Here is a 26,144-nt window from a genome sequence, read left to right as displayed (position 1 = left end):
CTGAACACAGCAGGTCAAGCAGCATCATAGGAGCAGAGAGGCTGACGTTTCGGGCGTAGACCCTTCATCAGATGAAGGGTCTAGGCCCGAAACATCAGCCTCTCTGCTCCTATGATGCTGCTTGACCTGCTGTGTTCAGTCAGTCAGGCAAATTGGTCACAACAACAAGGAACAACAACGAAGTTGCTGGAAAAGCTCAGCAGGTCTGGCAGCATCTGTGAAGAAAAAATTCAGAGTTAATGTTTCGGGTCTGGTGACCATTCCTCAGGAAATGTCAGAAAACTTAAAAGAAAGAATACGTTCAAGGAAGACCTAAATGCCTGCTCAAATTATCGAATCAAAGGACAACCATCGCTATACAATCAATAATGTCTCATCATTGGCAAATTTGTTGTCTCAGTGGCATTCTTACACGTTTATACATTTTATGATGATTTGTAGAGAAGTGGGGCATGATTATCAGTGCACAATTCCCAGTTAATCCATGACAAACATACTGAAATGAGGCTCTTGAAGGTCAATTAACATCCTGATTTAAAACTCACTGCTGTTACACACAGTTTCCCATGGATCTGGAAACTTAGCAGTTAATAGGAAGGAAGAGTTGGAGGCTTCATGTCCTGAGAACCTTTTCCAGTGCTCCTTGTAGGCTAACAGGAGAAGAATAGGGCCCCTGGTCCATCAAGAAAGATTTTAAAGCCCCAATGGCTGATCACTCTCTGCAGGCTCCTGGCTACTGGTCTTCTCACTCAGTCACCAATCAAAATATCAATGTCAACAGGAAATTGTGAAGTAGCGCAGGACTTCCACCTTGCTAGGTTGTTCAGCTATACACAATACTTTTGCAGATCCACATTCGTATCGGGGCAATTGAGTGAGTTCAGATTATACATCTACACAGCTGTAGATACTTTTTTCTTACCTTAAAATATATCTTGAACAGCTGATTGATGAGAAACAGCATTCCCCACTTCTTTGAGTCGTCGATTCCAGCTCGGCTATTTTCAGAAGCAACAATAAAATTCAGCAAAATCGTTTCAAATCATTGGTAATTTTTTAGCTTTTACTGATTCATTTTTAAAGTCTTTAAAAAAAAATGCAATGGACTACAAGAAGAGTTCCATGACCAAAGTTATAACATGCCTATGAATGTATGAGTTAGGAAAAGCTCTTGATCCAGTTATACCATTTAATAAGATCATGGCTGGTGCGATTGTGACCTCAACTCCACATTCTCACCTCCTCCTGGAAACATTTCACCCTCTTGTCTACCAACAGTACATCCACCTCTGCCTTAAAAATACTTAAAAGTCTCTGATTCCACTATCATTTGGTGAAGAGAATTCCAAAAATTCACGACCAGATGTGAGAAAATGTTTTGACTGATCTCGGTTTTAAATGGGGAACCCTTTATTTTTGAACAGTGACCACCAATTATAGATTCTCCCATAACTGAAAACATCCTTTCCACATACACCCTGCATAGTACTTGGTATCAATATAATCAATCTAAATAAGCTGTTATAATACCTACTTGTCACTGGCACAGACTCGGAAACAACTCATCAGCAGTTCTGCAGCTTTCTCCAGCATATCTCCCACTTTGCCCTTTCCTTTCTTTCCTAGTTGTTGGTCAGCCTGGTCACAAGAGATGTTTGCCAAAGGAAAACACAGATAAAAATAAAATTTTAAAAGCTTCCAATGATATATTTCTGATCATCATTGCACTAAATCTGTGGCCTCAAATGCAGCATGACTTTTTTCATTGGATAATTTTAGGTGTTGCAAGCTAATTCTTCTGCATATGACCTGGTTTTACACAACAGAGGTTGACTGTATTCAGGTTGAGTGCCAACGACTTTAATACTCTAGCCCTCTGAAAGTGCAAATCACAATGCATTTTCGCCATAGCCTCACAAAATTTTTCCTTTTTAGGTAATGACCAATTTCCTTTTGAAAGCCTCAACCAGACTCTCAAGCAATAGAGCTAGGGTTTGGGTACAGGTTAGGATTACACTTTCAGGCAGTGCATTCAGATCACTAAATGGAAAGGTTTACATCATGTCACGTGGCTACTTTTGGTCAGTTATCACAAATCTGTGCCTTCTGGTCTCGACCCTTCCACCAAAGGGAACAATTTATCTATTCTATAGACCCCTCATAATTTTAAATACCGTCAAATTTCCTCTCAACCTCCCAAAACTGTCCTCTGCTACCATGAAGGGCAGCAGAAGGATGGGAATACTACGACCTGAATCTTGCTCTCCAAGGCATTCAACATTCTGACTTGGAGCTATATCACCACTCCTTCAGTGTTACTGGGTCAACTGCTTAACTCAATATATGTCTACAAAAAATTGGAGACTTCCATCAAAAAGTAAATAATAAAATGTTCATTGCAAGGAACTCAGATGAGGTAGAAGCAGATGATCAAACTCAGGGCTACCTTCTTAAGACCACAATAACATTTTCACATACATTAAGCAAGTGCTTTCCCCAGAACCAATCAAATCTCTGTACCACGTGAAGGATGCAGAATTCAAAGCTGTAACACAATTTTCCAAAGGAATATGAATTTAATAGATTCCCACAACCAATGCAATAACGTACTCACATTATTTGCAAAGATTCGCAGGTCCAGAGCTACTGCATACATAATCGGTAGAGCCCTGATAGTGACAAAAACATAGACACATCAAAAAGTAATAATTCACATCCCAAGGCGGTACTCAGCCAATCGAACATTTTTGAGGCATAATCACATTGGAATATAGGGAAATGTAGCAGCCCATGCCCACACAGTGGGATCCCACAAACAGCAATGAAATAATGAGCAGATTAATCTATTTTGGTAAATCTGATTGAGCGATAAATAATTAAGTCAGGACTTCAGGATTAACTCCACTGTTCTGCCAAATAATGGTACAGAATCTCGTACGTCCACATGAGACATCAGACCAAGTCACTTCAAAGTGACGTTTCATCTGAAAGGCTCAGTACTACACTGGCATGTCAGTCTGTTCAAGTGGCATATGAACCCAAACACATTGTCAAAAATCACACTAATCCTATTACAGACCTACATCTGCAGGTTTTTTCTTGGTTTTACTCGGATTTTGTCTATTTTATCACTTTTTTCCTTGGATATAATTTGCACTTTCATTTTGTCCACCCACAGTCCTGTTGAAATGATTTTATTACATAGTAATCCGCTTGTTCTTTTAAACATCTTACTCAGACCATTAGTTGGGAAAACTTCCCATTCTTCTGAAAGGTTAGCTTATTCCTCAGTGTTCAGAAATAAGAACAGCAGGCGGCCATTCAGGTCAGCTTCACTATTCAATAACATCAACACTGATCTGGTTTTGCATTCGATTGTAGTTTCCTCTCTGTCCCTCATAATCCTCAACTCCCCTATCAATCAAAAAATTGTACAACTTATAGACTTGAATAAATCCGCTGAACCATCCCCCACTCCTGTCACAGCCAGAGAATCCCAAAGATTAATGACTCTTATTCCACATTCACAATCAAGTTCTTGTGGTCCACAAGGGAAACAGTGACATAAACAGGTCTAACAGCGAGCTTCTGCTTAGGGATGATGAGTGACTAGGGGCTAAATTAAAAAGCAGAATCTCAAAAGGTAAACATCTCTATATCTTACCTAGACCATGAGCAAACTAAAGTGGGATGAATAAGACTATAGAGATTAATGTGAGGCTGAAAGTTGCTTTAGGGGACAGAAGTTTTGGTTCTTGAGCACTGACATCAGTACCACAGAAAGTGAAAGCTGTGCCATTGGGACAGGTTCCAGCGAAGCCATGCTAAGCCCATTTAATACGATGATTAAGGCAGGTTTAAACTTTAGTGGGGTGGAGGTATCATGTGAGAGGAAATGTGGTAAAATAAACAAATATAACAAAATAATACAGCAGGGAGGCAATTTGGGTAATGCTAACCAGAGTGCACAGGAAGGGAGAGAGAATACAAACCTAAGAGTACACTAGCAGATAAGGCTAGAGACTGCAAAAATGGTAAAATGACACCATTAGAGTCGCCGCTATGCACTCTCCGATACATTCATAAAATAGATGAACTGTGGTTGGTTCGCTCGCCGAGCTGGTTCATTGTTGTTCCGTAGACGTTTCATTACCCTGCTGGGTAACATCATCAGTGCAGCGTCTGATGAAGGGCTGTTGTGTTTTCCCACCTGGTTTTTAAAACTCTGGAGTCCGTTGAGCTGGATTTGAGCTGGACACTTCCGGTTTTCCTTTGCAGTGGCGTGTATATGGGGTCGGGTTCTGTGTGTTTGTTGATGGCTTTCTTCGTGGAGTACCAGGCTTCTAGGTACTTCTGCGCCTGTCTCTGCTTTGCTTGTCCCAGGATCTTGGTGTTGTCCCAGTCGAATTGGTGGTTCTCCTTATCCATGTGGATAGAGATGAGTGAGTATTGGTCGTGTTTTTTTGTAGCCAATTGGTGTTCGTGTATCCTTGTTGTTAATTTCCTTCTTGTTTGCCCGATGTAGTGTTTGTCACAGTTTCCGCAGGGAAACTTGTAGAAGACATTGGTCCTGTACATAGTGGGTAGTGGGTCTTTGGTTCGGGTGAGCAGTTGTCGTAGGGTTGATGTGGGTTTGTGTGCTACTCTGATGCCCAGCGGTCGTAGGAGTCTTGTGGTTAGTTCCGATGTGTTCCTGATGTAAGGTAGCGTGATCAGTGTGTCGTGGCGTGTAGTATCTTCCTGATGTTGTTCGTGTAGGCATCTTCTGACCCAGTTTTTTGGATATCCACTATCCTTGAAAACCTGGAAGAGGTCTTCTTCTTCTCGGCCTGGTTCCTTGTTGCTGCAGTGTGTTGTTGCCCGTTTAAATAGTGTTCACACGCAGTTTCCTTTGTGTGTGTTAGGATGGTTACTGTTGAAGTTCAGTACCTGGTCAGTGTGTGTGGCTTTTCTATGTACTTTCGTTTGGAGTTCCCCGTTTGTCCTGCGCTCTACCATGACGTCCAGGATTGGGAACTCTTTGTTCTTCTCCTCCTCTCTGGTGAATTTGCTTCCGTTGACAGTGTTGTTTATTAGTTTGTGTGTCTCCTCTAGTTTGGCCCATTTAATAGTCCTTTAGTAGATAAAGGACTGGTCTGCTGACAGGAAGGAATGGGTAGGATATACAGGCCGTCTTCATGTTGGCAAACTGTAGCAGAAGACTGCCGTAGGGATCAATGCTTGGGACAATCTGTATCAATGACTGAAATCAAAGGTCCAAAAGTTGGTAGTCAAATTTGCCAATGATACTGAGGTAGGTAGGAAAGTAAATGATCAAGAGAAGGTAAAGAGACTACCAAAAGGGACATAGGCAGGTTAAGTGAATGGGAGAAATGTGGCAGCTGCAGAAATAACATGGAAAAACGTCAATTTATCACAATGGTAGAAACAATTGAAAAGCAGTGTACTCATTTAAATAGGAAGAGATTGTAGCACAATGTGATACAGAGGAACCTGAGTATCTTAGCACTTGAATCATCAAAAATTAATTTGCAGACACAGCAAATTACCAGGAAGGCAAATGGAATGTTGGCATTTATTGCAAGGGGAATGGAGTATAAAAGCAGAGAGATTTTACTGTAGCTGTACAGGGTTTTGGTGAAACCACATCTGGAACGCTTTTGTTTCCTTATTAAAAAAAGACATAACTGCATTGGGAGTAGTTTAGAGGATGTTGACTCTACTCATTCTTGGCTTGAGGGAGCTATCTTATGATGAAAAGTAGAATAGGTCGGGCCTACAGCCACTGGACTTTGGAAGAATGAGTGATGAACTTACTGAAACATACAAGATCCTAAGGGAACTCGATATTTCATTTTGGGGTGGAGACTAAAACTGTGGGACATAGTTTAAAAGGAAGCAGTCTGCCTTTTAAGACAGAAATTGGAAACAGAAGGTGATTGGCTTGTGGAATTCTCTTCCCCAGTGAAGAATGGTTCATTGAATTTATTTGGAGCTTAGTTAGATTGGATTTTGATCAACCCAGGAGGTATCAGGACAGATAGGAGAGTGGAGCTAAAACTACAACCACATCAACCATGGCCTTATTGAATGATGCATCAGGCTCAACGGGTCAAATGGACTTCTCCTGCTTCTAAGTCCTTGAGGGTGTTTGTTCACAAAGGCCCCAAAGTGTCCTTCACAACGGCACAGAAGACATTCATTTTGCCATTGTTACCTGTGCCAGCTCTTTAAAAGACCTATCCAATTAGTCCCAATTCTCTATTCATACTGAAGGCTTTTCTTCATTTACAGCCAAACTAGGTGGTGGCAGATGGTGGTGCAATGGTACAGGCAGTCCCTGGGTTCCATTCTGGAGTTTGTTTGCAAATCAATTTGTATGCAAGTCCAAACACAACGTAGGACAATGGAAAGCCACTGTTCATAAGTACATGAGATATTCATATAGAGTCATACAGCTATACAGCATGGAAACAAACCCTTTAATCCTACTCACCCATGGTGAAGAGATATCCTAAATTAATCTAGTCCCATTTGCCAGCATTTGGCCCATATCCCTTTAGACCCTTCCTATTCATATACCCATCCAGATGCCTTTTAAATGTTGTAATTGTACCAGCCTCCACCACTTCCTCTGGCAGCTCATTCCATTCACACACCACCCTCTGCATAAAAAAGTTGTCCCTTAGGTCCCTTCTAAATGTTTTCCCTCTCACCTTAAACCTATACCCCATAGTTTTGGACTTCCCCACCCAAGGGAAAAGACCTTGGCTATTCACCCTCCTAATTTTATAAACCTCTCTAAGGTCACCCCTCAGCCTCCGTCACTCCAGGGAAAGTAGCCTCCAGCTATTCAGCCTCTCCCTTTAGTTGAAATTCTCTCTTTATTTTTGTGTTTGGGAGTCGGGGTGAAGAATTAAAATGTCAGTAAAGATAGCATTTTCAGCAGTGCCAACAGCACAGCACTGCCAGAGTTAATAGACTGTATACGGCACAGCCCTGAAGTGGGACTTGAACTCACAACCTCACAACTCAAAAGTGCAACTGACAGCAATGAGCCAAGGATAACACCTCACACTCCACCGGGTTGAGGAGAAAATAAATTGCTTACCCTTGTAAATGCGAGTGTGAAATGTTGTCACACAAAAAACAGCGATTCAAAATCATGACTTAAAGAGGAAACATTTTGAATTGGTGCTCAAATGAGCTGTTGGAACTTACCAGTTCTCCTCCTTGTGAGCTTGGAATGCCCTCAAGAACGATGTTTGCCAGTGAAGGAAAAATATTTACATTTTGTTCCTTAACGTCAACAATAAAATAATTAAACTTTAACTCCTTTCTTAAATTTGCATCAATTTCTTGTGATATTGCATCAGATCCTTGAGTGAGCCAAATTTTTAGAAAAGCCGTGACCAGCCAGGAAAGCGTTGCCCGATGTGTAAGCTTGATAAATGCAAACAATATGTAACCTGACTAAGTATCAACAAAAATGATATTCATCAGCTATTACAGCAAAGCTAACTATGCATCAGTAAATTAATAAATGAGAAATCAACTAATTCAGAGAGCAGCGTGCAGCAGCAAATAAATTAATATTGCAGCTGAGTCACAAGTGAGTTAAAACAAAGTCAATCGATCAATAGCTAGTTGTGAATTAAATTGAGGAGGCAGCAGTGAGCTAACAATATCAAGGTGCAACAAGTACAGCAAAAGTTAAATAAGTTAATGCAAGAGAGAGCCTCAGGGATTTAATAAATAAATTAGCAGCAGTGGGAATACCAACAAAGCAATCAATAACATTGGTGAGTTAATGTCTGCTATCTACCCCTAACATTGGTTCCTTAGGTAATGTCCATGAACTGAATAATGCAGGTTTCACCTGCTGCTTACTTCTCAATGCACTGGGCCATTATTTACTTACCAACAGTAAGTTAAAAAGTCTCCAGCTCTCTTAACAAAGAAGAGGCTTCTTTATTCAGCGTGGCATCTAAAAGCACTCATGGTTATACGCTTGTAAAGATTTTTCCTCTTTGAAAGATTCACTATGTGGTTAAGTCAATAACCACTCATAAAAGAGGAATGCAAACAAACAGCAAAAGTAATGATGGAGAGGGGAAAAGAGTCATTGCGCTGTCAGATGGTCCAAGAGGAGGAACAGTGAGTCACAGTGGGACAACGTATTAAGGCTCTAAAGAAGCCAGTAGAGAACTGGGGAAAGCAAAACACATGGAAACATGGAAGCAGGAGTAGGCCATTCAGCCCCTTGAGCTTGCTCATTCATTCGATTTCGAATTGGCTTTATTGTCACATGTTCTTACACAAATACAGTGAAAAGTTTACAAGTCACCACTTACAGCACCATCTTAGGTACTAAGGTACCTAGATACAATTCTTAAGTACCAGAGGAGCCTTCATTCTAGATTGGGGTGATCATCTCCCTCAAATCCATTTTCATGTGCTATTCCCAAATTGCTCAATGTCATTAGTATCTAAAAATTTATCGATCTGTCTTGAATCTGTTCAATGACTAAGCTTCCACAACCCTGTGAAGTAGAGAATTCCTTAGATTCAGCAGCCACTCAGTTCTAAATGTCTTCCTTCTAATCCTCTCACAGTGCTTCCTGGTTCTATACACCCCTAGCTGGAGAAAACATCCTTTCTGCATCCAATCTTTAAAGCCCTTTAATAATCTTGAAAGTTTCAATGAAATTACCTCTCATTCTTCTAAGGTCCAGTGAATTCTACCTCTTCAATCTTTCCTAATAGGACAGTCCTACCATCCAGAAACAATCTGGTAAACCTTCACTGCACTCCCTCTACGGCAAACGTATCGTCCCACAGGCATGGGGGCCAGAACGCAATACGCTAGATGCATTTTTCAGTAAAGTTCTATACATCTGAAGCAAGACATCTTCTCTCCTGCTCTTAAATCCCCTTACAATAAAGGCCACTAGTCTGTTTGACTTTCTAATTGCTTGCTGCATCTACATGCCAGCTTTCAGTGACTTATAAACAAGGACAGTCACATTCTTTTGGATACCAACACTTCCAATCTCTCTTCTCCATCCTGCCAACAAAGTGGATAATATATCACAGGCTGACCTGAAACTGGGCAGTCAGGATTCAGGCAAGCAGAGTCCGCAATTGGGGACCAGGTTTGTGGGAGGAGCAAAAACCAATGGTGTGGGGAGACCACGAGGGGGCAAAGGAGTTCCTTTTGTCCTACTGACAAAGTGAAAACCAGCTAAACAACATTGAAATGCTTCTATCTAACAAATCAGTCAAACAAAATAGGGGAGATGTATTTTAGAATTGGCAAACTCATGGCTACCAGAGGAACTTGTGAGATCAATTCAGGCAACTATAGAGTGTATCATAAACACAAACGTATAGGTTCAATATTAAACATTCTCAAAAATTAATGGAAATTTATAATATGAAAGGGAGTAGAAGGTTAGGGCTGAAGTCAAGAATTAATACAGACTTTTGTTTATACACTAATCATCTACAGTGGCATTATGTGGGTATTTGAGACTAAATCTTCAGGTGAGGCAAGCAACATAATTGCACAAACATAATTCAGTTATACAGTTGTAATAATTTTAATATCTCAGTTATAAATTTATTTGTTCATACTTATAGTGGAAATTACCTGCATAAATTTTCCACGTTATAATTACACGGCAACTTTGGATAATGAAGGACTCTTTCTGACAGCATTATTAAACAAAGTGTGACAACAAGCCATATGAGGTGAGATTGAAGCAAATGAACAAAAGTTGATGACTGAAGGAAGGTTTTAAGGAGTGTTTTCTTAGAAGGAGGGTAATGAGGTTACATGGTTTAGGTAGGGAATTCCAAAGTTTAGAATCTTGGCAGTTGAAAAAAGGGTGCAAGGGAAGGGATGGATTGAAAGTTTGAAAAGGATATCAATTTTACATCATGATGTTTCTTGACTAGAAACCAAAGTAAGTCGACGATCACAAGGGAAACTTCCAAGTTAAGGCAAGTGAGTTCTAAGACTAGAGCACCAGAATTTTGGATAACCAAGTTTATGGAAAGGATGACATCAAGATGAGCAACTGGCTAAGACTACATTTGAATAGCCAAGTCTAGAGGTAACAAAGATGAGGCTTTCTAGAGCAGATGAGCTGAGGCACGGGTGAAGTTGAGCAATGTTTTGGAGATTGAAATAAGCAGCCGTCACAATGGCAAAATGTATGGGCGGAGCCTCATCTCGGGGTTAAATATCACACCAAGGCGTAAACAGATTGGCTTGGCCTCAATTGCCAAGGAGAGGGGCACAGTCAGTAGCTAGATAACAAGCTTTGGAACAGAGATCAGAATCAGAAGTTCTGGTTGTTTCAAAGTTCGATCGGAGGAAAGTTTTGTTCATCCAGCACTTGGGTTGATAGGGAAGTTGGGTGGTAATCAGCAAGACTATATAGAACCAACTGTTATTTGAGGGCTCAACAAAGGTGGTTTTGAAAGGAAAAGGGGCAGCACTTGAAGAAAAGAAAGTTATCAGAAAGTCAGCTAGCATAGGAGGTGAGTTCAGTGGGAAGAGAGCGCAGGGGAGCAGGAGGTGGGTCTGAACGGACGAGATGAGCACAGACATAGTGGAGAAACTAAACCAGATGCAGATCAAAGGCTCAAGCAGGGGGTACACGAGTAGAGAAAAAAAAAGTGCAAAACACCTAACTTTAAAATTTATTTATGATTTCTCACTATTCTTTGCAAAGGATATTGAACCACGAATGTTTGATATTTGTACGCTTCCACAAAATCATGGTTTGCAACAGCAAAGGCACATCTGTAAAATGGAGAAACAATAAACAAAATTACTCATTGCATTTTAAAGCAGCACCCAGTGACTTTGGTTTGATTTCTGTCCTCTACATACCATCAGTATTACTTCATTTATGAAGTAACAGTGCTTTACATTTACCTGCAAGTGAACTCAACGTTAGATTTAAAATGCAGAAACATAACGCAGCGACTAATTACCTAGATTTTGGAATGCTAACTTTAGTGGGATGAGACTGAGGCTGACAACATAAACTGGTCAAAACTGCTGTCAGCAGAAAGTAATTAGCGTTGATATAAGTTGACTAAAACTATTCTTTTCACCCCTTTGAAAGGTACTAGTACTGCTCACCAAATAAAAGAGTCATAGTCAACATAAGAGGTCAGAGATAATATAAAACTAAAGAGGAGAGCATGAAAAATTGGAAAGGATAGCGCAGATGCCAGGGACTGGGAGAAATATATGGAGCACCAAGGAAGGCAACAAAAAAGTGGGAACTTCAGTAGGCACCTTAAAAAAAAGCACTGCGAGGGACTCAAAATTAACAAAAATGGTATTTACAGTTATATGAGAAGAGGAATGGTAGCCAGTGTAATGTGATGCAGTAAAACTGCAAATCAAAATAAGGAGATGAGAGATTATTGATCTTATGTTAGGCTTCACAGAAAAAACTTGACATTACAGGAAAATGAAATAATCAATGAGGGAATAGACTTCGCTAAAATTGAAGTAAACGATATAACAGTAGACCAAAAGAGATCCCCAGAACAGACTGGTTTCCACTTCAGGACTGGAAAGCAGGTGGGGAAAATGTAATTTCTTTGAATTGGTCATACAAAGCTCCCTCAATGCAGAATTACCCCTTTAGATTGAAAAATTGCAAAATTAACTCCACTAGATGGGAGGCTGCGACAAAATATAGGAAGAAATTAATGAACATTTGGAATATGCATATAAATGACAATAAATAACTATGAGATTGCATATTTTGGCAAGAGAAATACTGAATCCACACATTTCTTAGAAAACAAGTGACTGTATGCGATACAGGAGCACAGGGATTTGTGTAGGTACAGTTACTCAATTCACCATTAATGACAATGCAAGTTATTAGGGCTATAATAAAATCAGAGCATGGGAGTTCCTTTCCAGAGCCATACAACTGAAACGCTGAAGAGATAGACAAGAGTTTCTGCTTTGGGCACAATGAACAATTCAACTCAAAAATGCACTCATTTTCAGATTTAGATTTTTGCTGTAGCCTGTGAGCACCTGTCAAATATTAATTTTAAAGATCATCAACTAGGCATAGCCATTGGCGTTTCTATAGAAAAGGTTTTAACCAAAACAAGGACACTGACACTAAAACAAAAGCAGAAATTGCTGGAAAAGCTCAGCAGTTCTGGCAGCACCCGTGGAGAGCAGAGTTAACGTTTCGGGTCAAGTGACCTTCCCTCAGAACGGTTCCGAGGATGCTGTCAGACCTGCTAGCTTTTCCAGAAATTTCTGTTTTTGCTTCTGATTTACAGCATCCGCAGTTCTTTCGGTTTTTATACTGAGACTAAAACTGCCACAATTTGTATTATTCCGGTCTACATTCGCTCCATTAGGACGGAGACATGGGGGTTTTGAACACCCCACCAAAAACAATAACCCCTAGCAGAGGTGTAAACAGCTAGCTCCTCAAATACAAATATGTTCACAGAGTTCAACCATGGAAGAACAAATCATTCAGAAGTTAACTGACTGGACAAAAGACCTTAACTTTCCAAACATGGCTTTGTAGTTATGGACTCAAAGCTACATCCTGAAATGTATATAATAGATTTTTGAACAGGACATGGCATTGGTGGGGTGGGGCGGTGTGGGAGCTGCAAGAAGGCATGTGATCAACCAAGCTTTATGTATTCCTGGGCCAGCAGAATATACCACAGCAGTGAGGAAGCATTCTCTCTCTGCCATTACCTCCTTCTAAGATGGCATCCTGTTCACAGAGTTTGATTGTGACTACATTCCTGCAAGCAGACAGAAATCCTTTGATAAAAGACTCTAGCTTCACAGCAACATTACCAGAAAAAGAAGGCATCAGCTACCACCTTAAGCTGCCTGCTGAGAACCAAAGACTTTCAAAAGCTACAGCCTGGCCAGACAGTCATCTACAACCAGTGTCTTTCTTCTTCAGCCAAAGTTAATCTCCTCTACTCTATGATTTGTACTTCACTGTGTTTGGTTCAAATGTGTGTGGAAGTTGGGACATATTTTCACCTTTAACATTTTTATCTGAGTGGGTTTCAGCACAATAAAACGAACCCTTCATTTGATAATCTAAGGAAAACCCATCTGACTAATTCTTTATACATCTTCACATATTGTCAAGAACACAGTGAATTGGCAATAAATCCTTCATAAATTTAAAACTTCTGTTATAACTAGATGAGGAGGGGGAAAAGAGAAGCCTTTCCATCCTTCCTCAACTGGTCATATCTAACTCATTTACATAGCACTGACAAGAAATCTTCATAATCAGACCATATTCTAGGACAGTGTTCTTCTTGTGTAAAAAAGAATCTGTGATTTGATTAAAGGTAATGTTGAAGAAAATTGATTAACGTTGAAAATTAATTTATCACATAAATTAAGCATTGCGCAGAGTAACCTACATGCAAGTACACTCGATGTTACATAACTGAAAATGAATTCAAACTCCACCACAAAGGTGGAGCTCTTTTCTATAGAAAACTGAATAGGGAGGTAATTTGATGGCGGTCTCTGAAGAAAGGATATGATAGGTTAAAGGTAAGGTCCTCCCAGACCATCGGGCTCATGAGAGATCAAGGCGGGGTGGGGGAAAAGAGAGAGAGAGAGATGACGACGAAAGAGAAAGAGAGGGAGAGATGATAAAAGAGAAAGAGAGGGAGAGGTGACTAAAGAGAGAGAGAGATGACTAAAGAGAGAGAGAGAAAGAGATGACTAAAGAGAAAGAGAGAGATGACTAGAGAGAAAGAGATGACTAAAGAGAAAGATAGAGAGAGCTGACAACTAAAGAGCGCGAGAGATGATGACGAAACAGAGAGAGAGATGACGAAAGAGAAAGAGGGGGACAGAGATGACGAAAGAGAGAGAGATGACTAAAGAGAAAGAAAGAGAGAGAGATGACTAAAGAGAAAGAGAGAGAGATGAAAGAGAAAGAGAGAGAGAGAGATGACAAAGAGAGAGAGATGACGAAAGAGAAAGAGAGAGAGAGATGACGAAAGAGAAAGAGAGAGAGATGACTAAAGAGAAAGAGAGAGAGAGCTGACGACTAAAGAGAAAGAGAGCACGAGAGAGAGATAACAAAAGAGAAAGAGACAGAGAGGGATGACGAAAGAGAGAGAAAGATGACTGGTGCTTGTTTACCCTGATGGTCACCATGCATCAGGTGAAAAGAGATGTTGAGAAGGAGAGCTCTTCATGGTCCTTTATGATCAGGTACACATTAGAGAAGAGATTTCTACATGCAGGAAAGAGCATAAATAGGGTCCATAAATATAAGATGATCTAATACCTCTAATAGGGAATTCAGGAGAAACTGCTTTCCCCAGGAAGGTTGGAAAATGGAAATCACAACCACAAGCAGTGGTTGAAACAAGTCACAAACCAGCATTTAAGTGGAAGCTAGATCAACACAGACAGGGAAAAAGAATAGAAGGATATGATGATGTGAGATGTAGGAAGGAGAAAGAAACTCATGTGGAACATAAACACTGCCAGGCCAAATAGCCTTTTTATGTGCCTTCAATACTATGGAATAATTCAAAATTTCAAGGAAATGAATGAAACTGGGTCATCCAATTTGGACCCAAAAAAAGATAGATCTGAGTTTCGTTAAATGGTTGAAGACTAGGAACAATGGAGATCCATAAAGATTTAGTGGTCAGTACACACAGACCACTAAAATATCATAGTCAGACACAAAATTAATCAAAATGCCAGTAGACTGTGAGCCTTTGTAACTCAATGACTGGAATATTAAAGCAAATAAATATTGAGGCTCCCTTTACCGTAAATGAGCTGCCACCATTTCATCATAAGGGGGTTCCAGGATCTGCTGGCATCGCTCCTCTGGATTTGCTAACTGGTTTCAAAGCAAAAACACATATCACTTAGATATGAAGTTTCTAGCCCTGGACCAAAGCAACAATCTTAATATTCCATGTAAAACTGTGCAAACCCGACAATTTAAATGCATTGTGCGCAATTGTGCTGTGTAGTAGACTGCTGATGCAACTACCAGATGCTTAATGAAAACTTGCTACAGGATAAATTGAATGTTTTACTGATTTGGTGAAGTCAGTGAGTTCAGGGAAACTAGGGCTCTTTTCAGCACAGCAAAGGAAGTTAAGTCATTTACTGGGGCTATCTGAAAATCTGAGGGGCTTTGAAGAAGTCAATCAGAAAATCTACTTCAATTGGACAGGTAGCTAGTATCCAGACAGTAATGACATTACCCATTTATTTTGAGAGGACTTGAATATAAAAGCTGGGACGTACTACTGAGGCTTTCTAAGGCTCTGGTCAGGCCACATGTGGAGTAGTGTGTGCAGTTTTGGGCCCCATTTCTCAGGAAGGATGTACTGGCCCTGGAGCGGGTTCAGAGGAGGTTCACGAGAATGGTCCCAGGAATGGACAGCTTAACATATAAGGAACGTTTGAGGACTCTGGGACTATACTCATTGGAGTTTAGAAGGATGAGGGGGGATTTAATTGAAACTTACAGAATACTGAATGGCCTGGACAGAGTAGATGTTGGGAAGATGTTTTCATTGGTAGGAGATACAAGGACCTGAGGGCACAGCCTTAGAGTAAAGGAAAGACCTTTTAGAACGGAGGTAAGGAGAAACTTCTTCAGCCAGAGAGTGGTAAATCTATGGAATTCACTGCCACAGAAGGCTGTGGAGGCCAGGTCATTGAGTATATTTAAGACTGAGATAGATAGGTTCTTGATTATCAAGGAGATCAGGGGTTACGGGGAGAAAGCGGGAGAATGGGGTTGAGGAACTTATCAGCCATGATTGAATGGCGGAGCAGACTCCATGGGCCGAATGGCCTAATTTCTACTCTGATATTATATGGTCTTAAGAATGAAAATAGAAGTTTAGAACAAAGGCTTATCTGTGGAGCAAAATACTCTGGATGTCAGAGTCTAAATTAAAATTAGTAAATGTCAGATTGCCTCAGTTGGTCTGGCAGTATTTCTGGAGAAAGAGACAGAGGTAATGCTTCAGGTTGGTAACCTTGCATTAGATGAAATGTACACTTTATTACACACTCCACAACTGCTGCCAGACCTATCCATCATCAAGTACTCCACTGAAACAAAAGAGGAAGCAAGATTGCTTTGAAGACGGGGGCAAAAAAAAGGCACATATTTAAAAGAAAACTTTAGAAGGATACAGGGAAAGGGCAGGCAAAATGTAGTGTGTGAATAGTTCTTTGCAGAGAGGCAGCGCCTTTTTGGTTTAATATGGTGATGGGATGTGAGCATTGCAGTAAGTCTGGAATTTGTTAGCAATCCCAATCACAAGTAGTCACTGACCTAAAACATTGTCCCTGAAATATTATGTTTCAAAGGTGGGTGATGTGGGTTTGATCGGGAAAGTGTTGCTACAGTTTAGTCCCAAGGGAACAAAGGCGTGGGTGAGCGAGGGTTTCCACATCATTCGTGAGCAATTCCATTCACAACTGCTAATTATGTTATTACAGTTTACTTAGTATGTTTACTGTTCCAAAACAATTAAAATTTCCCAGCATCTCAAATAGGTTGGCTCCACTACAACTGTATTCACAGAGGAAGCACATATCTTACCTGTAACCTACGGTTCGCAACATGAGGATGTTTAAATGACAGAAATTCAGCACAGGAATCACCATCTCGACTGTCGATGAATTCTAGAACCTAACAAAGCAACAAGCAAGTATTAATAGATTAGGACCAGCACGTGAATACAGGAACTGTACACAACTCAAACATTTAGCTACTGTCAATACATGCATATAAGGATTTTGCATCAGTTTTCACAGTGGAAGACACCAGCAGAATACCAGAACTTGAAAAGAGTCGGGGTAAATGACCACCACTAAGAAGGTGGTGCTGGAAGAGCTGAAAGGTCAGAAGGTGGATAAATTACCTGGTCCCAATGGACTACACCCCAGAATTCTGAAGGACATAGCTGAGAAGATGTGGAGGCATTACTGGTGATCTTTCAGGAATCACTGGAGACAGGGAGGGTGCCAGGGGACTGGAAAATGGCTAATGTAACACCCCTGTTTAAGAAGGGAGGGACGCAGAAGACAGGAAGCTATAGGTTGACTTAGTCTGACCCTCGATCATTGGTTAAGATTTCAGAGTCCGTTGTTAAGGATGAGATTGTGGACTACTTGGAAGTGCATGGCAAAATAGGGCTGAGTCAGCACGGTTTCGTAAAGGGTGTATCACGTCTGACAAATCTTTTAGAATTCTTTGAGGAGATAACAAGCAAGTTAGACAAAGGACAGCCACTTGAATCCCTACAGTGTGGAAACAGGCCCTTCGGCCCAACAAGTCCACACCGAACCGTGGAGCATCCCGCCCAGACCCATCCCCCATGACCCTAATCTACACCTCCCTGAACACTACGGCCAATTTAGCATGGCCAATCCACCTAACCTGCACATCTTTGGACTGTGGGAGGAAACTGGAGCACCCAGAGGAAACCCACGCAGACACTGAGAGAATGTGCAAACTCCACACAGACAGTCGCTCGAGGCTGGAATTGAACCCAGGTCCCTGGCGCTGTGAGGCAGCAGTGCTAACCACCGTGCCGCCCACCAACGTGATCTATTTGGATTTTCAAAAGGACTTTGACAAGGTGCCGCACAGGAGGCTTGTTAAATAATATAAGAACCCATGGTGCTAGGGGTAAAGTACTGGCATGGATACAGGTCTAGCTGACCGGCAGAAGGCAGAGAGTACAGGTAAAGGGGTCTTTTTCAGGATGGCAGCCAGTGATTAGTAGAATTCCGCAGGGGTCAGTGTTGGGACCACAACTATTCACGTTATACATGAATGATCTGGATGAAGGAATTGAGGGCATTGTTGCTAAATTTGCAGATGACAAAAGGATAGGTGAGGGGACGGGTAATGTTGAGGAAGTGGGGAGACTGCAGAAGGATGCGACTGGGCTAAGGGAGTAATCAAAGAAGTGGTAGATGGAATACAATGTGGGAAAGTATGAGATTATGCACTTTGGTGGGAAGAATTGAGTATTTTCTAAACGTGGAAAGGCTTTGGAAATCTAAAGTTCAAAGGGACTTCGGAGTCCTAGCTCAGGATTCGCTTAAGGTTAACATGCAGGTTCAGTTGGCAGTCAGGAAGGCAAATGCAATGTTAGCATTCACTTCAAGAGGATTAGAATACAAGACAGAGATGTACTACTGAGACTGTATAAAGTTCCGGTCAGACCACATTTGGAATATTGTGAGCAATGTTTAGCCCCCTATCTAAGGAAGTATGTGCTGGCGTTTGAGAAGGCCCACAGGAGGTTCGCAAGAATGATCCCGGGGACGAAGGGCTTGAGGGATCTGGATCTGTACTCAATGGAGTTTAGATGGATGAGAGGGGGATTTCATCAAAACTTACAGAATACTGACAGCCCTGCACAGAATGGACGTGGAGAAGATATTTCCACTGGTAGGAGAAAGTAGACCTGAAGGCATAGTCTTAGAGTAAAGGGACAACCCTTTAGAATGGAGATGAGGGAGAATTTGTTTAGCCTGAGGGGGTGAAACTGTGGGATTCATTGCTGCAGAAGGCTGTGGAGGCCAAGTCATTGAGTGTATTTAAGACAGAGACAGATAGGTCCTTGATTAGTAAGGGGATCAAAGGTTATGGGGAGAATAGGGTTGAGAATTGTATCAGCCATGATTAAATGCAGAGCACTTGAGGGGCCGAATGGCCCAATTCTGATCCTATGTCTTATGGCCTTACGGGAGTATATACCATTAACGAAAGTAGTTCAAATGTTAGCTAACAGTACATGTATAAACTCATTAACTTTCTAAAATGAAGAGGCTGCATTGTTCAGCAACCTCTGTTTCATTTCAAATCTGTACATTTAGTGGCATCTCCCTTTGCCAACACCTAGCAGTAGAATTACCTGCTGTAAATACTGATTTAGCGTGATGTGTGCCATATCTGGTAGTTCAGACTGCGATGGTTAATGTTCAGACAGCTCCAAGGGAAAGTAGCCTGAGATTACCTGAGGAGATGCACAGAACAAGAAAAATATGAAAGAGATTGCAGTTATAATTCTGGGAGAGACACATTTCTTTCATTGATACAGCGTTTGTTAAATTTAGAGAATTAAGGGATGCTTCACTTTTTATAATACATCGAAAATATTTGGACCATTTACTGTATAGGGACCACTTTAAAGTTGTTGACGTTATGATGAGGGTGATGGTTTGAATCTCAGTGTAACCATGGGAAGGCCATTGGTATTGTAGATGAAAGCACTGAGCACAATTGGATATGTTTATCACAGTACATATGTCTAACTCTGTCTTATTCAGTCTCACGTCAATCAGGACACAAAGAACAGAGGTCTTGGTGTACAATTATATGGGGAAGTAGCCTGTCAAATAGACCAGCAGGGCACTCAAAACTCAGAATTATGGATGTTTTCAAAAGACACATGAAATCCCTCAGTCAATCAATCATAAGTAGGAAACTCAAGCTAACTATCGATGCAAATGGCGACATCAGCTGTGGGCAGGAAATGGGCACCATGACAACAAACAGTTTCAGAAACTCTGACACGGTCACCTTCCCAGCAGACAAGTCATCCACGGAGATCATCCTGCACCATCGGCAAGGGATGACTCATGTGCAACACTTGGGAGATCTTGATTTTCCAATGACGGTTTGTTCATCCGTCAGAAGTGCATTATATGATCACACAGCCCTCAAAGCTCTAGGCTGCATTCCCATCATCTCTTACAGATGGGAAGATATGAATAATCAGAATACCATTAGTGTGGTAGAAAAAGTGCATTAATATAATGTTCTGTCCTCCTCACTCCACGGATTATGCTACTGTAAGTTAGATATCTTTTCCCTGTTGCAGTTCTTCACTGTGTGGGTTTTCAATTATGCTGCAAATGCCAACATGTGTTACCTCTTAAGTGTTCACTTTCTCGAAAAAAAGAAACAAAAAGACACAGCACAATTAGGAATGCAGCAAGTTTTCCCACTGATTGAGCACCTTCCACCACTGACCCAGCCTTGATTCTGCAGAGGGCTGAAGAGTGGAGACACTATTGTGGGCTTTGCCCAGTCTACGAGGAAGATCTGATGGTCTTAGAAATTCAAAGAGAAGGTCAGACTCGGGGCATCAGAGATGGGCCCACTCTTCACTTTCAACCCACTAGGTTGGCCCAGTGTAGATCAGACGTAATTGCCAAGACAAGGGACAATACAGTGAATGATTAGGATATATTTACATTGTACTAATTGTATCCCTACAAAACATCCCAGAATCTGCTCCTTCTATGCTCAGTATATGTATGGAGCCAAGTCTGAAAGTGCAACATACAGTCAACAATTCCATTATGCCTGTATCATGTTCTGTATCACCATAATCGTATCCATACAGTATATTTGTAAATCATATAGAATCATTAAATCCATTCAGTCCACAATTTCTATGTGGGCAAACATGACTGCTCTAAGTACCAGCAGTGATTCCTTCTCAATCCGATTGCAGGTCTACATTGATCTTGAATGACGACTATATCCCACATCCAGAAAACAAAAAAATCTTTTCACTTTTGGCTCTTCAGTTTCTTCCAATTCTACCAACAGTTACCACTCTATTCCACCTTCAACTATATCATTGTTTAATTCACTTTGTATATTGGAGAAGATCGGATATACAGCACAGAAACAGGCCATTCAGCGCAACCAGTTATACTCCAGTCAAATCTCCTGGCATCTTTTCTCATCTAAATCTAGCATCATAACCCTCTATTCCCTTCTCCCTCATTTGTTTTTTAACTGCACCTATACCATTCTCTTCATCCATTCCTTGTAGGAACAAGTTCTATATTCTCACCACTGTTTTTGTAAAGAAATTTCTCCCGAATTCCCAGTTCGACTTCTTGGTGACTATTTTAATTTGATGGCCTCCAGTTTTGCCCTTTCCCACAAGGGGAAACATTCTCTCTGCATCCATTCTTCCATAATTTTGAAGAGCTCTATTACGTCTCTGCTCAGCAGGAGGTTTTGTGGTGTAGTGGGTAGTGTCCCTGTCTCTGAGCTAGGAGTTCCAGGTTCAAGCCCCACTCAAGGATTTGACAATCAAGGCAGGTGCTTTCATATTGCCACCCAACAGATTGATTATCCACTTATAAATCCTTCCAATTCACACACGGGCAGGGGATAAAAGAGCAAGTGTTTCCTAGTCAGCCACACTACGATTCCCAGCCCACGATAAAAGAGAAGGTTAGCAACAGAAAGGATATACAGCTGCTAAATCCAAAAATTTGACACAAGGTTATTAGGAAAAATTATGACAACAAAGCTGAGAAAAAGATCATCTCTCAGTCTTTCTTTTTTAGGTCAGAAGTTACACGACACCAGGTTATAGTCCAACAGGTTTATTTAAAATTGCAAGCTTTCGGAGAGCAGCTCTTTCGTCAGGTGAAGTCACCAAATAGCGACAAAGATACTGTTTATTATTAGCAAACAACTTATTCCTTTTATTCTTTCATGGGATATCACTAATTGCCCTTGAGAAAATTGCGATGAGCCACAATTTTAAAAATGATAAAATGACCCAAGACACTTGCCAGATGCACTCTAAAGAAGGTGACACAAAGCCATGTACAAATTTGGGAGGCAACATGCTCAAGGGCTTTGGAGAGGAAAAGGAGGTCAGGAGAGATGCAGTAATTTGCAAGGATAATCAGGTTGTGATTTTGAGTAGAGTGAATGATAACAGATTTCAAAGAGAGAGGAACAAAATCTGAAGACAGAATACCATTAACTATATTGGCTAACACATGGGGAAACAGCAGAACTTGATTGATCAGCAGTTTAGTGAGAATCGGGTTGAGAAAACAGAAGTTGGGTCTCATAGACAAAATGGGCTTACAGAGGGCATGAGAGGAAATAACAGAAAATCTAGATACCAATGCAAGTAGAGAGCTAGGTCAGGATCTCTTTAGAGGAAGTTCAGTCACTGGGCTGGTAAGAGAGGGGGACAGGCAGAAGCAATGTCAGTGCTGAAGAAATCCATGAACTCCTCGTATTTATTGTTGCAAGGGAGAATGAAAGGTACATGGGAGTGAAGTTTAAGCAGATGGTATGGAGAAAAGAAGCAAGGGGTCATCTTTACATTCCAAGATGACAGCGGGGAGCTCAACCAGTTTTCCACCATTTTCTTTCAAGAATGTGTCCCTTGAACTTCAGAGAGCAGAGATGGAGGTTGGAATTGGCAGTTTGAGAGAGTGTTATTGACATATTGGAGACAGGGACATCAAAATGGAGATTAAGGTGTAAATGAGCCAATCAATAGCTGCAGAAATGTTGTGGAACTGAAGGGCCAAATGCTAGATATTTGGATGTTGATTTGCAATTGCAAACGAACAGGGTTGGTTTTGTTTTTGCAGTGGCAGATCATGTGGTGGGCCTGCTATGTAGTGGAAGGGAGATATGGATGGAGAGGGATACAAGGATAAATTCTGCTCCTTTCTGTGATAGATACATGCAATACAGGTGGAGAGGTTAGCTGGAGGATGTGATTTAGAGGGGTTAAGAGAGGAGAAAGAGAATGATGAACAGAGATAAAGATTGAAATCCTTAAGGATCAGAGGCAGTTCAATGCAAAGACTGAGGGAAGAAAGCAGTGGAGATATCTCCATGAGAAATTTCAATTCCACTTCATAGAATCATAGAATCCCTACAGTGTGGAAACAGGCCCTTTGGTCGAACAAGTCCACACCGATCCTCAGAGCATCCCACCCAGACCCATCCACCAATGACCCACCTAATCTACTCATCCCTGAACACTATGGGCAATTTAGTATGACCTAGCGTGCACGTCTTTGGACTGTGGGAGAAAACCGGAGCACCTGGAGGAAACCCACGCGGACCCGGAGGAAACCCAAACAGAAACTCCATACAGACAGTAGCCTGAGGGTGGAATCGAACCCGGGTCCCTGGTGCTGTGAGGCAGCAGTGCTAATCACTGAGCCACCGTGCCGCCCTGGACGGCTGGCAAAGAATGTTGACTTTGAACAAGACGCAAGAGGTGCAAGAAAACTAAGAAGGCATAAGTGAGTTTTTAAATTTATGAATAAAACATGTCAATGAATCAATAAACATGGGAAATTCATACACAGAGCAGAAAGAGCATCACTTCAAACAACTGAAAGAGAAAATAAACTAAATTAAGGATAAGGAAGCAGTGAGTTAATAAATTCACAGAGCAAAAGGCACACCAACAAACAAATCAAATATTATTAGGCAGTGGTAAGCTAATAAATTCATGGGTATTGGGCAAATAAATAAGGTGTACATCAAAAATTCAATCGACTAATAAAAAAAGTACCAGTGAGTAAGAACAGAGTTATTAATCCACTTAAAGATTAATGGAGCACTGAGTGACATTGAATAAATACATAGAAAAGTAGGCTAAGAAATCCATGAATAGAACAACAGACATCAGTGGATGCTACTGAGTTATACCATCACTGCACTCTGCCCCTAATCATTAACTGTCTTTCACCCAGTTAACTGACAGTTTAGTTTTCAAAGTGGCACGAGCAATTATACAATAAAAGGCTTTTTAAAAACAAAATGATCCTTTGCCAAAAGCATATTGTTGACATTACAGTGGTGCTTGGACAGTTAACGTAGAAGTCACAGGGATTGAAGAACAATGGTAGCCCTTGAGTGAAGTGGGAGTCGGAGGTTGGGGATTATTGGACCAGACCCAGCCTATGTATACCTACGTTATAAACTTCTCTGTAAAATTATCTCCCACTTTTCAACCCATTACAGTTGGAACTACACTTGGATCTTGACTTCTTGTGCAAACCGCCACAGGAAATTTGCTGGCATGTAGGCAATAACACAACACAAACAACATTTAACGCTCACATGAAAAACACAGGGAGATGACTGAGGTTACAATAGGGAAACAGATCAGTTGCCCAATCAGTCTGCCTTAGCATCAATCACTGACTGGCCCGCACACAAGCTCCATTTCCTAGTCACTGATTCCAACAACCACTTCCCCACTCTCTATCCAAGACCTGAGCAGACAGTCTATAACTTGGGGAATTTCACTCAACCCTGAGCTGAGCTTCCAATCCCTTATACTCTTTCTTACCAAGGCCACCAATAACATCTCTATATTCCTGTTGGTCCACGTGCTGCTTCAACTCATTTGCTCCTGAAACCATCATTCATTTGTTACTTGCACATTTAAGTATTCAAAACCTCCATGACAATACATTCATCCAAAATTTACATAGTTTAAGTCTCTCCATGATCTTGCCTTCTTACTTCCTCCCAACTGACAATCTATTGTGGACACTGCATTCCACCAATTTTGGCCTCTTTTCTGTCCTCTGTTTGCTTCAGCTGTCAATAGACATCTGCCAAACTCCTTCATGAAATCTGTCTACTTCTCTCTCTGCCTTTAAGATGGTCCTCGACACAATCTCCACAACCAAGCTGTTACCCACCTGCACTAATCCTTCGTTCATGTGTCAGACTGAGCTCCTGTGGAGGTATAAAACATCAAACTGGTACACAGCCCACCTACTATCGTAGCAAATAATCGCAGATGATACTGTATTTCCCCAGTCTGTTCCAATACCCTCCACCACCATGGTCAGAAATCACGCAACACCAGGTTATAGGCTAACAGGTCTATTTGAAAACACAAGCTTTCGGAGCCTAGCCCCTTCACCTGAGGAAGGGGCCAAGCTCCAAAACTTTGTGTTGTCAAATAGACCTGTTGGCCTATAACCTGGAGTCGTGTGACTTCTGGCCTTGTCCACCCCAATCCAGCATTGGCACCTGCACCACCATCCTCAACCTTCCCTCTCGTCTAACTGCTTCAGCTCCCATTCCTCGGGGGAATGCCCTACCTCCTGCTCTCTTGCGCCCATCCCTCAACCTTTAATGACTTACGGAGAATAAAACAAAAATCACAGCTGATTCCCGGCATCTTTTAAAAAAACATATATCTTCAGTAGAGTCTGCTCCTTTAATGGCTTGTGTACGTATAATACCCAGATCCCCTTGTTCCTGTATTCCCCTCCCGACATTTGATTTAAAGACCTTTACCTTTCCTCTGGTGGGAGATTTAAGCAGGATAGACTCCAGAACCAAAAAACGGAAGGTGCTGGGAAAGCTCAGCAGGTCTAGGCAGCATCTGTAAAGTAGGGAAAAGAAGTCGGAGTTAACGTTTCGGGTCCGGTGAGCCTTCCTCACAACTAGGCCCCACTCACTCACACCGCCATTAGCAGCGCCTAGCCGGAAGTGGCCGTCTCCAGGGTGAGGGGTCAGGGGTGAGAGGTGTTAGTTTCCGGTCCCATCCCCACTCCCCCCCCCGCCTTGACTGTGGCCGGTGTGAAGGCCGAGGCCAGGCCCCGGGGCTCGGGTCTGCAGGGCGGAGGCAGTTTCCACTCCCCTCCCCCGGCTGATGCTGCGGCCGGCGGCGGGGGCTCCGGCTCCTCCCTGTGAGAATACCCCCGAGGAGGAGGAGGAGGAGGAAGAAAGGCCGGCCGCCGATGTGAGCGAGCGCGGGGGACAAGCGAGGAAGCGGCAGCGGAGAGCCGAGGTCCAGGCCGGGAGCCGCTCCTCCTCCCCTCAGCCTGTCGGCGCCAAGCGGTGGTACCGGGGCTGCACCACCCAGGCGGACGGAGACAGAGAGGCCGAGGCCCCGGCTACCAGCCCCGGCCCCGGCATGGCGGAGCAGCGGCCGCACTCGCGCAAAGCCAACTTCTCGGCGGCGCTGCTCGGACACCCCAATGGGGTGAGCAGGGCGGTGACACCCGGGGGCAAGCCGGCAGCCTCCAGGAAACTGCTCATCAAGAACTTCAGAGGTGGGTCCGAGCCGCCTGCAACATGTCTTCAGCACATTACCCCGCCACTGACCCCACTCCCACTCCCACTCCCACTCCCACTGACCCCCCCCTTCCACCCCACCTCCACCCCCCCTCCACCCCCACTCCCACTCCCACTGACCCCCCCCTCCACCCCCCCTCCCCCGCCACTGACCCCACCCCCACTAACCACCCCCAC

The 26,144-nt window shown here is 42.2% G+C and overlaps 2 protein-coding genes across 5 annotated transcripts in view; one reads left to right on the top strand and one right to left on the bottom strand.

Annotated features, from left to right (window-relative positions):
- pcid2 (PCI domain containing 2) overlaps positions 1-25,453 on the bottom strand; it is a 34,726-nt gene extending 9,273 nt beyond the window's left edge. Inside the window, exons 1-9 of one of the 2 annotated variants that reach the window (XM_020531168.2) lie at positions 25,185-25,453; positions 18,982-19,083; positions 16,653-16,742; positions 14,848-14,921; positions 10,748-10,813; positions 7,222-7,263; positions 2,615-2,669; positions 1,535-1,638; positions 923-998 (exon numbers count right to left, since the gene is read on the bottom strand). In XM_020531168.2, coding sequence (XP_020386757.1) covers positions 923-998; positions 1,535-1,638; positions 2,615-2,669; positions 7,222-7,263; positions 10,748-10,813; positions 14,848-14,921; positions 16,653-16,742; positions 18,982-19,017 — 543 coding nt within the window. In that variant the 5' untranslated portion in view covers positions 19,018-19,083; positions 25,185-25,453. Of the gene's footprint in view, positions 1-922; positions 999-1,534; positions 1,639-2,614; positions 2,670-7,221; positions 7,264-10,747; positions 10,814-14,847; positions 14,922-16,652; positions 16,743-18,981; positions 19,084-25,028; positions 25,134-25,184 lie in introns of those variants that run through there. The other variant, XM_048603343.1, reaches the window with a different exon arrangement.
- The window catches only part of LOC109931898 (cullin-4A-like), a 42,872-nt gene continuing 42,156 nt past the window's right edge, over positions 25,429-26,144 (top strand). For 2 of the 3 annotated variants that reach the window (XM_048603337.1, XM_020531167.2), the window contains exon 1: positions 25,433-25,945. In XM_048603337.1, coding sequence (XP_048459294.1) covers positions 25,543-25,945 — 403 coding nt within the window. In that variant the 5' untranslated portion in view covers positions 25,433-25,542. Of the gene's footprint in view, positions 25,946-26,144 lie in introns of all 3 variants that reach the window. The other variant, XM_048603338.1, reaches the window with a different exon arrangement.

Source organism: Rhincodon typus, chromosome 11 (assembly GCF_021869965.1).
Source record: "Rhincodon typus isolate 14 chromosome 11, sRhiTyp1.1, whole genome shotgun sequence".
NCBI classification, from domain to species: domain Eukaryota; kingdom Metazoa; phylum Chordata; class Chondrichthyes; order Orectolobiformes; family Rhincodontidae; genus Rhincodon; species Rhincodon typus.
Note: the sequence above shows the minus strand (reverse complement) of the source record. Positions and strands in the feature narration are given on the sequence as shown.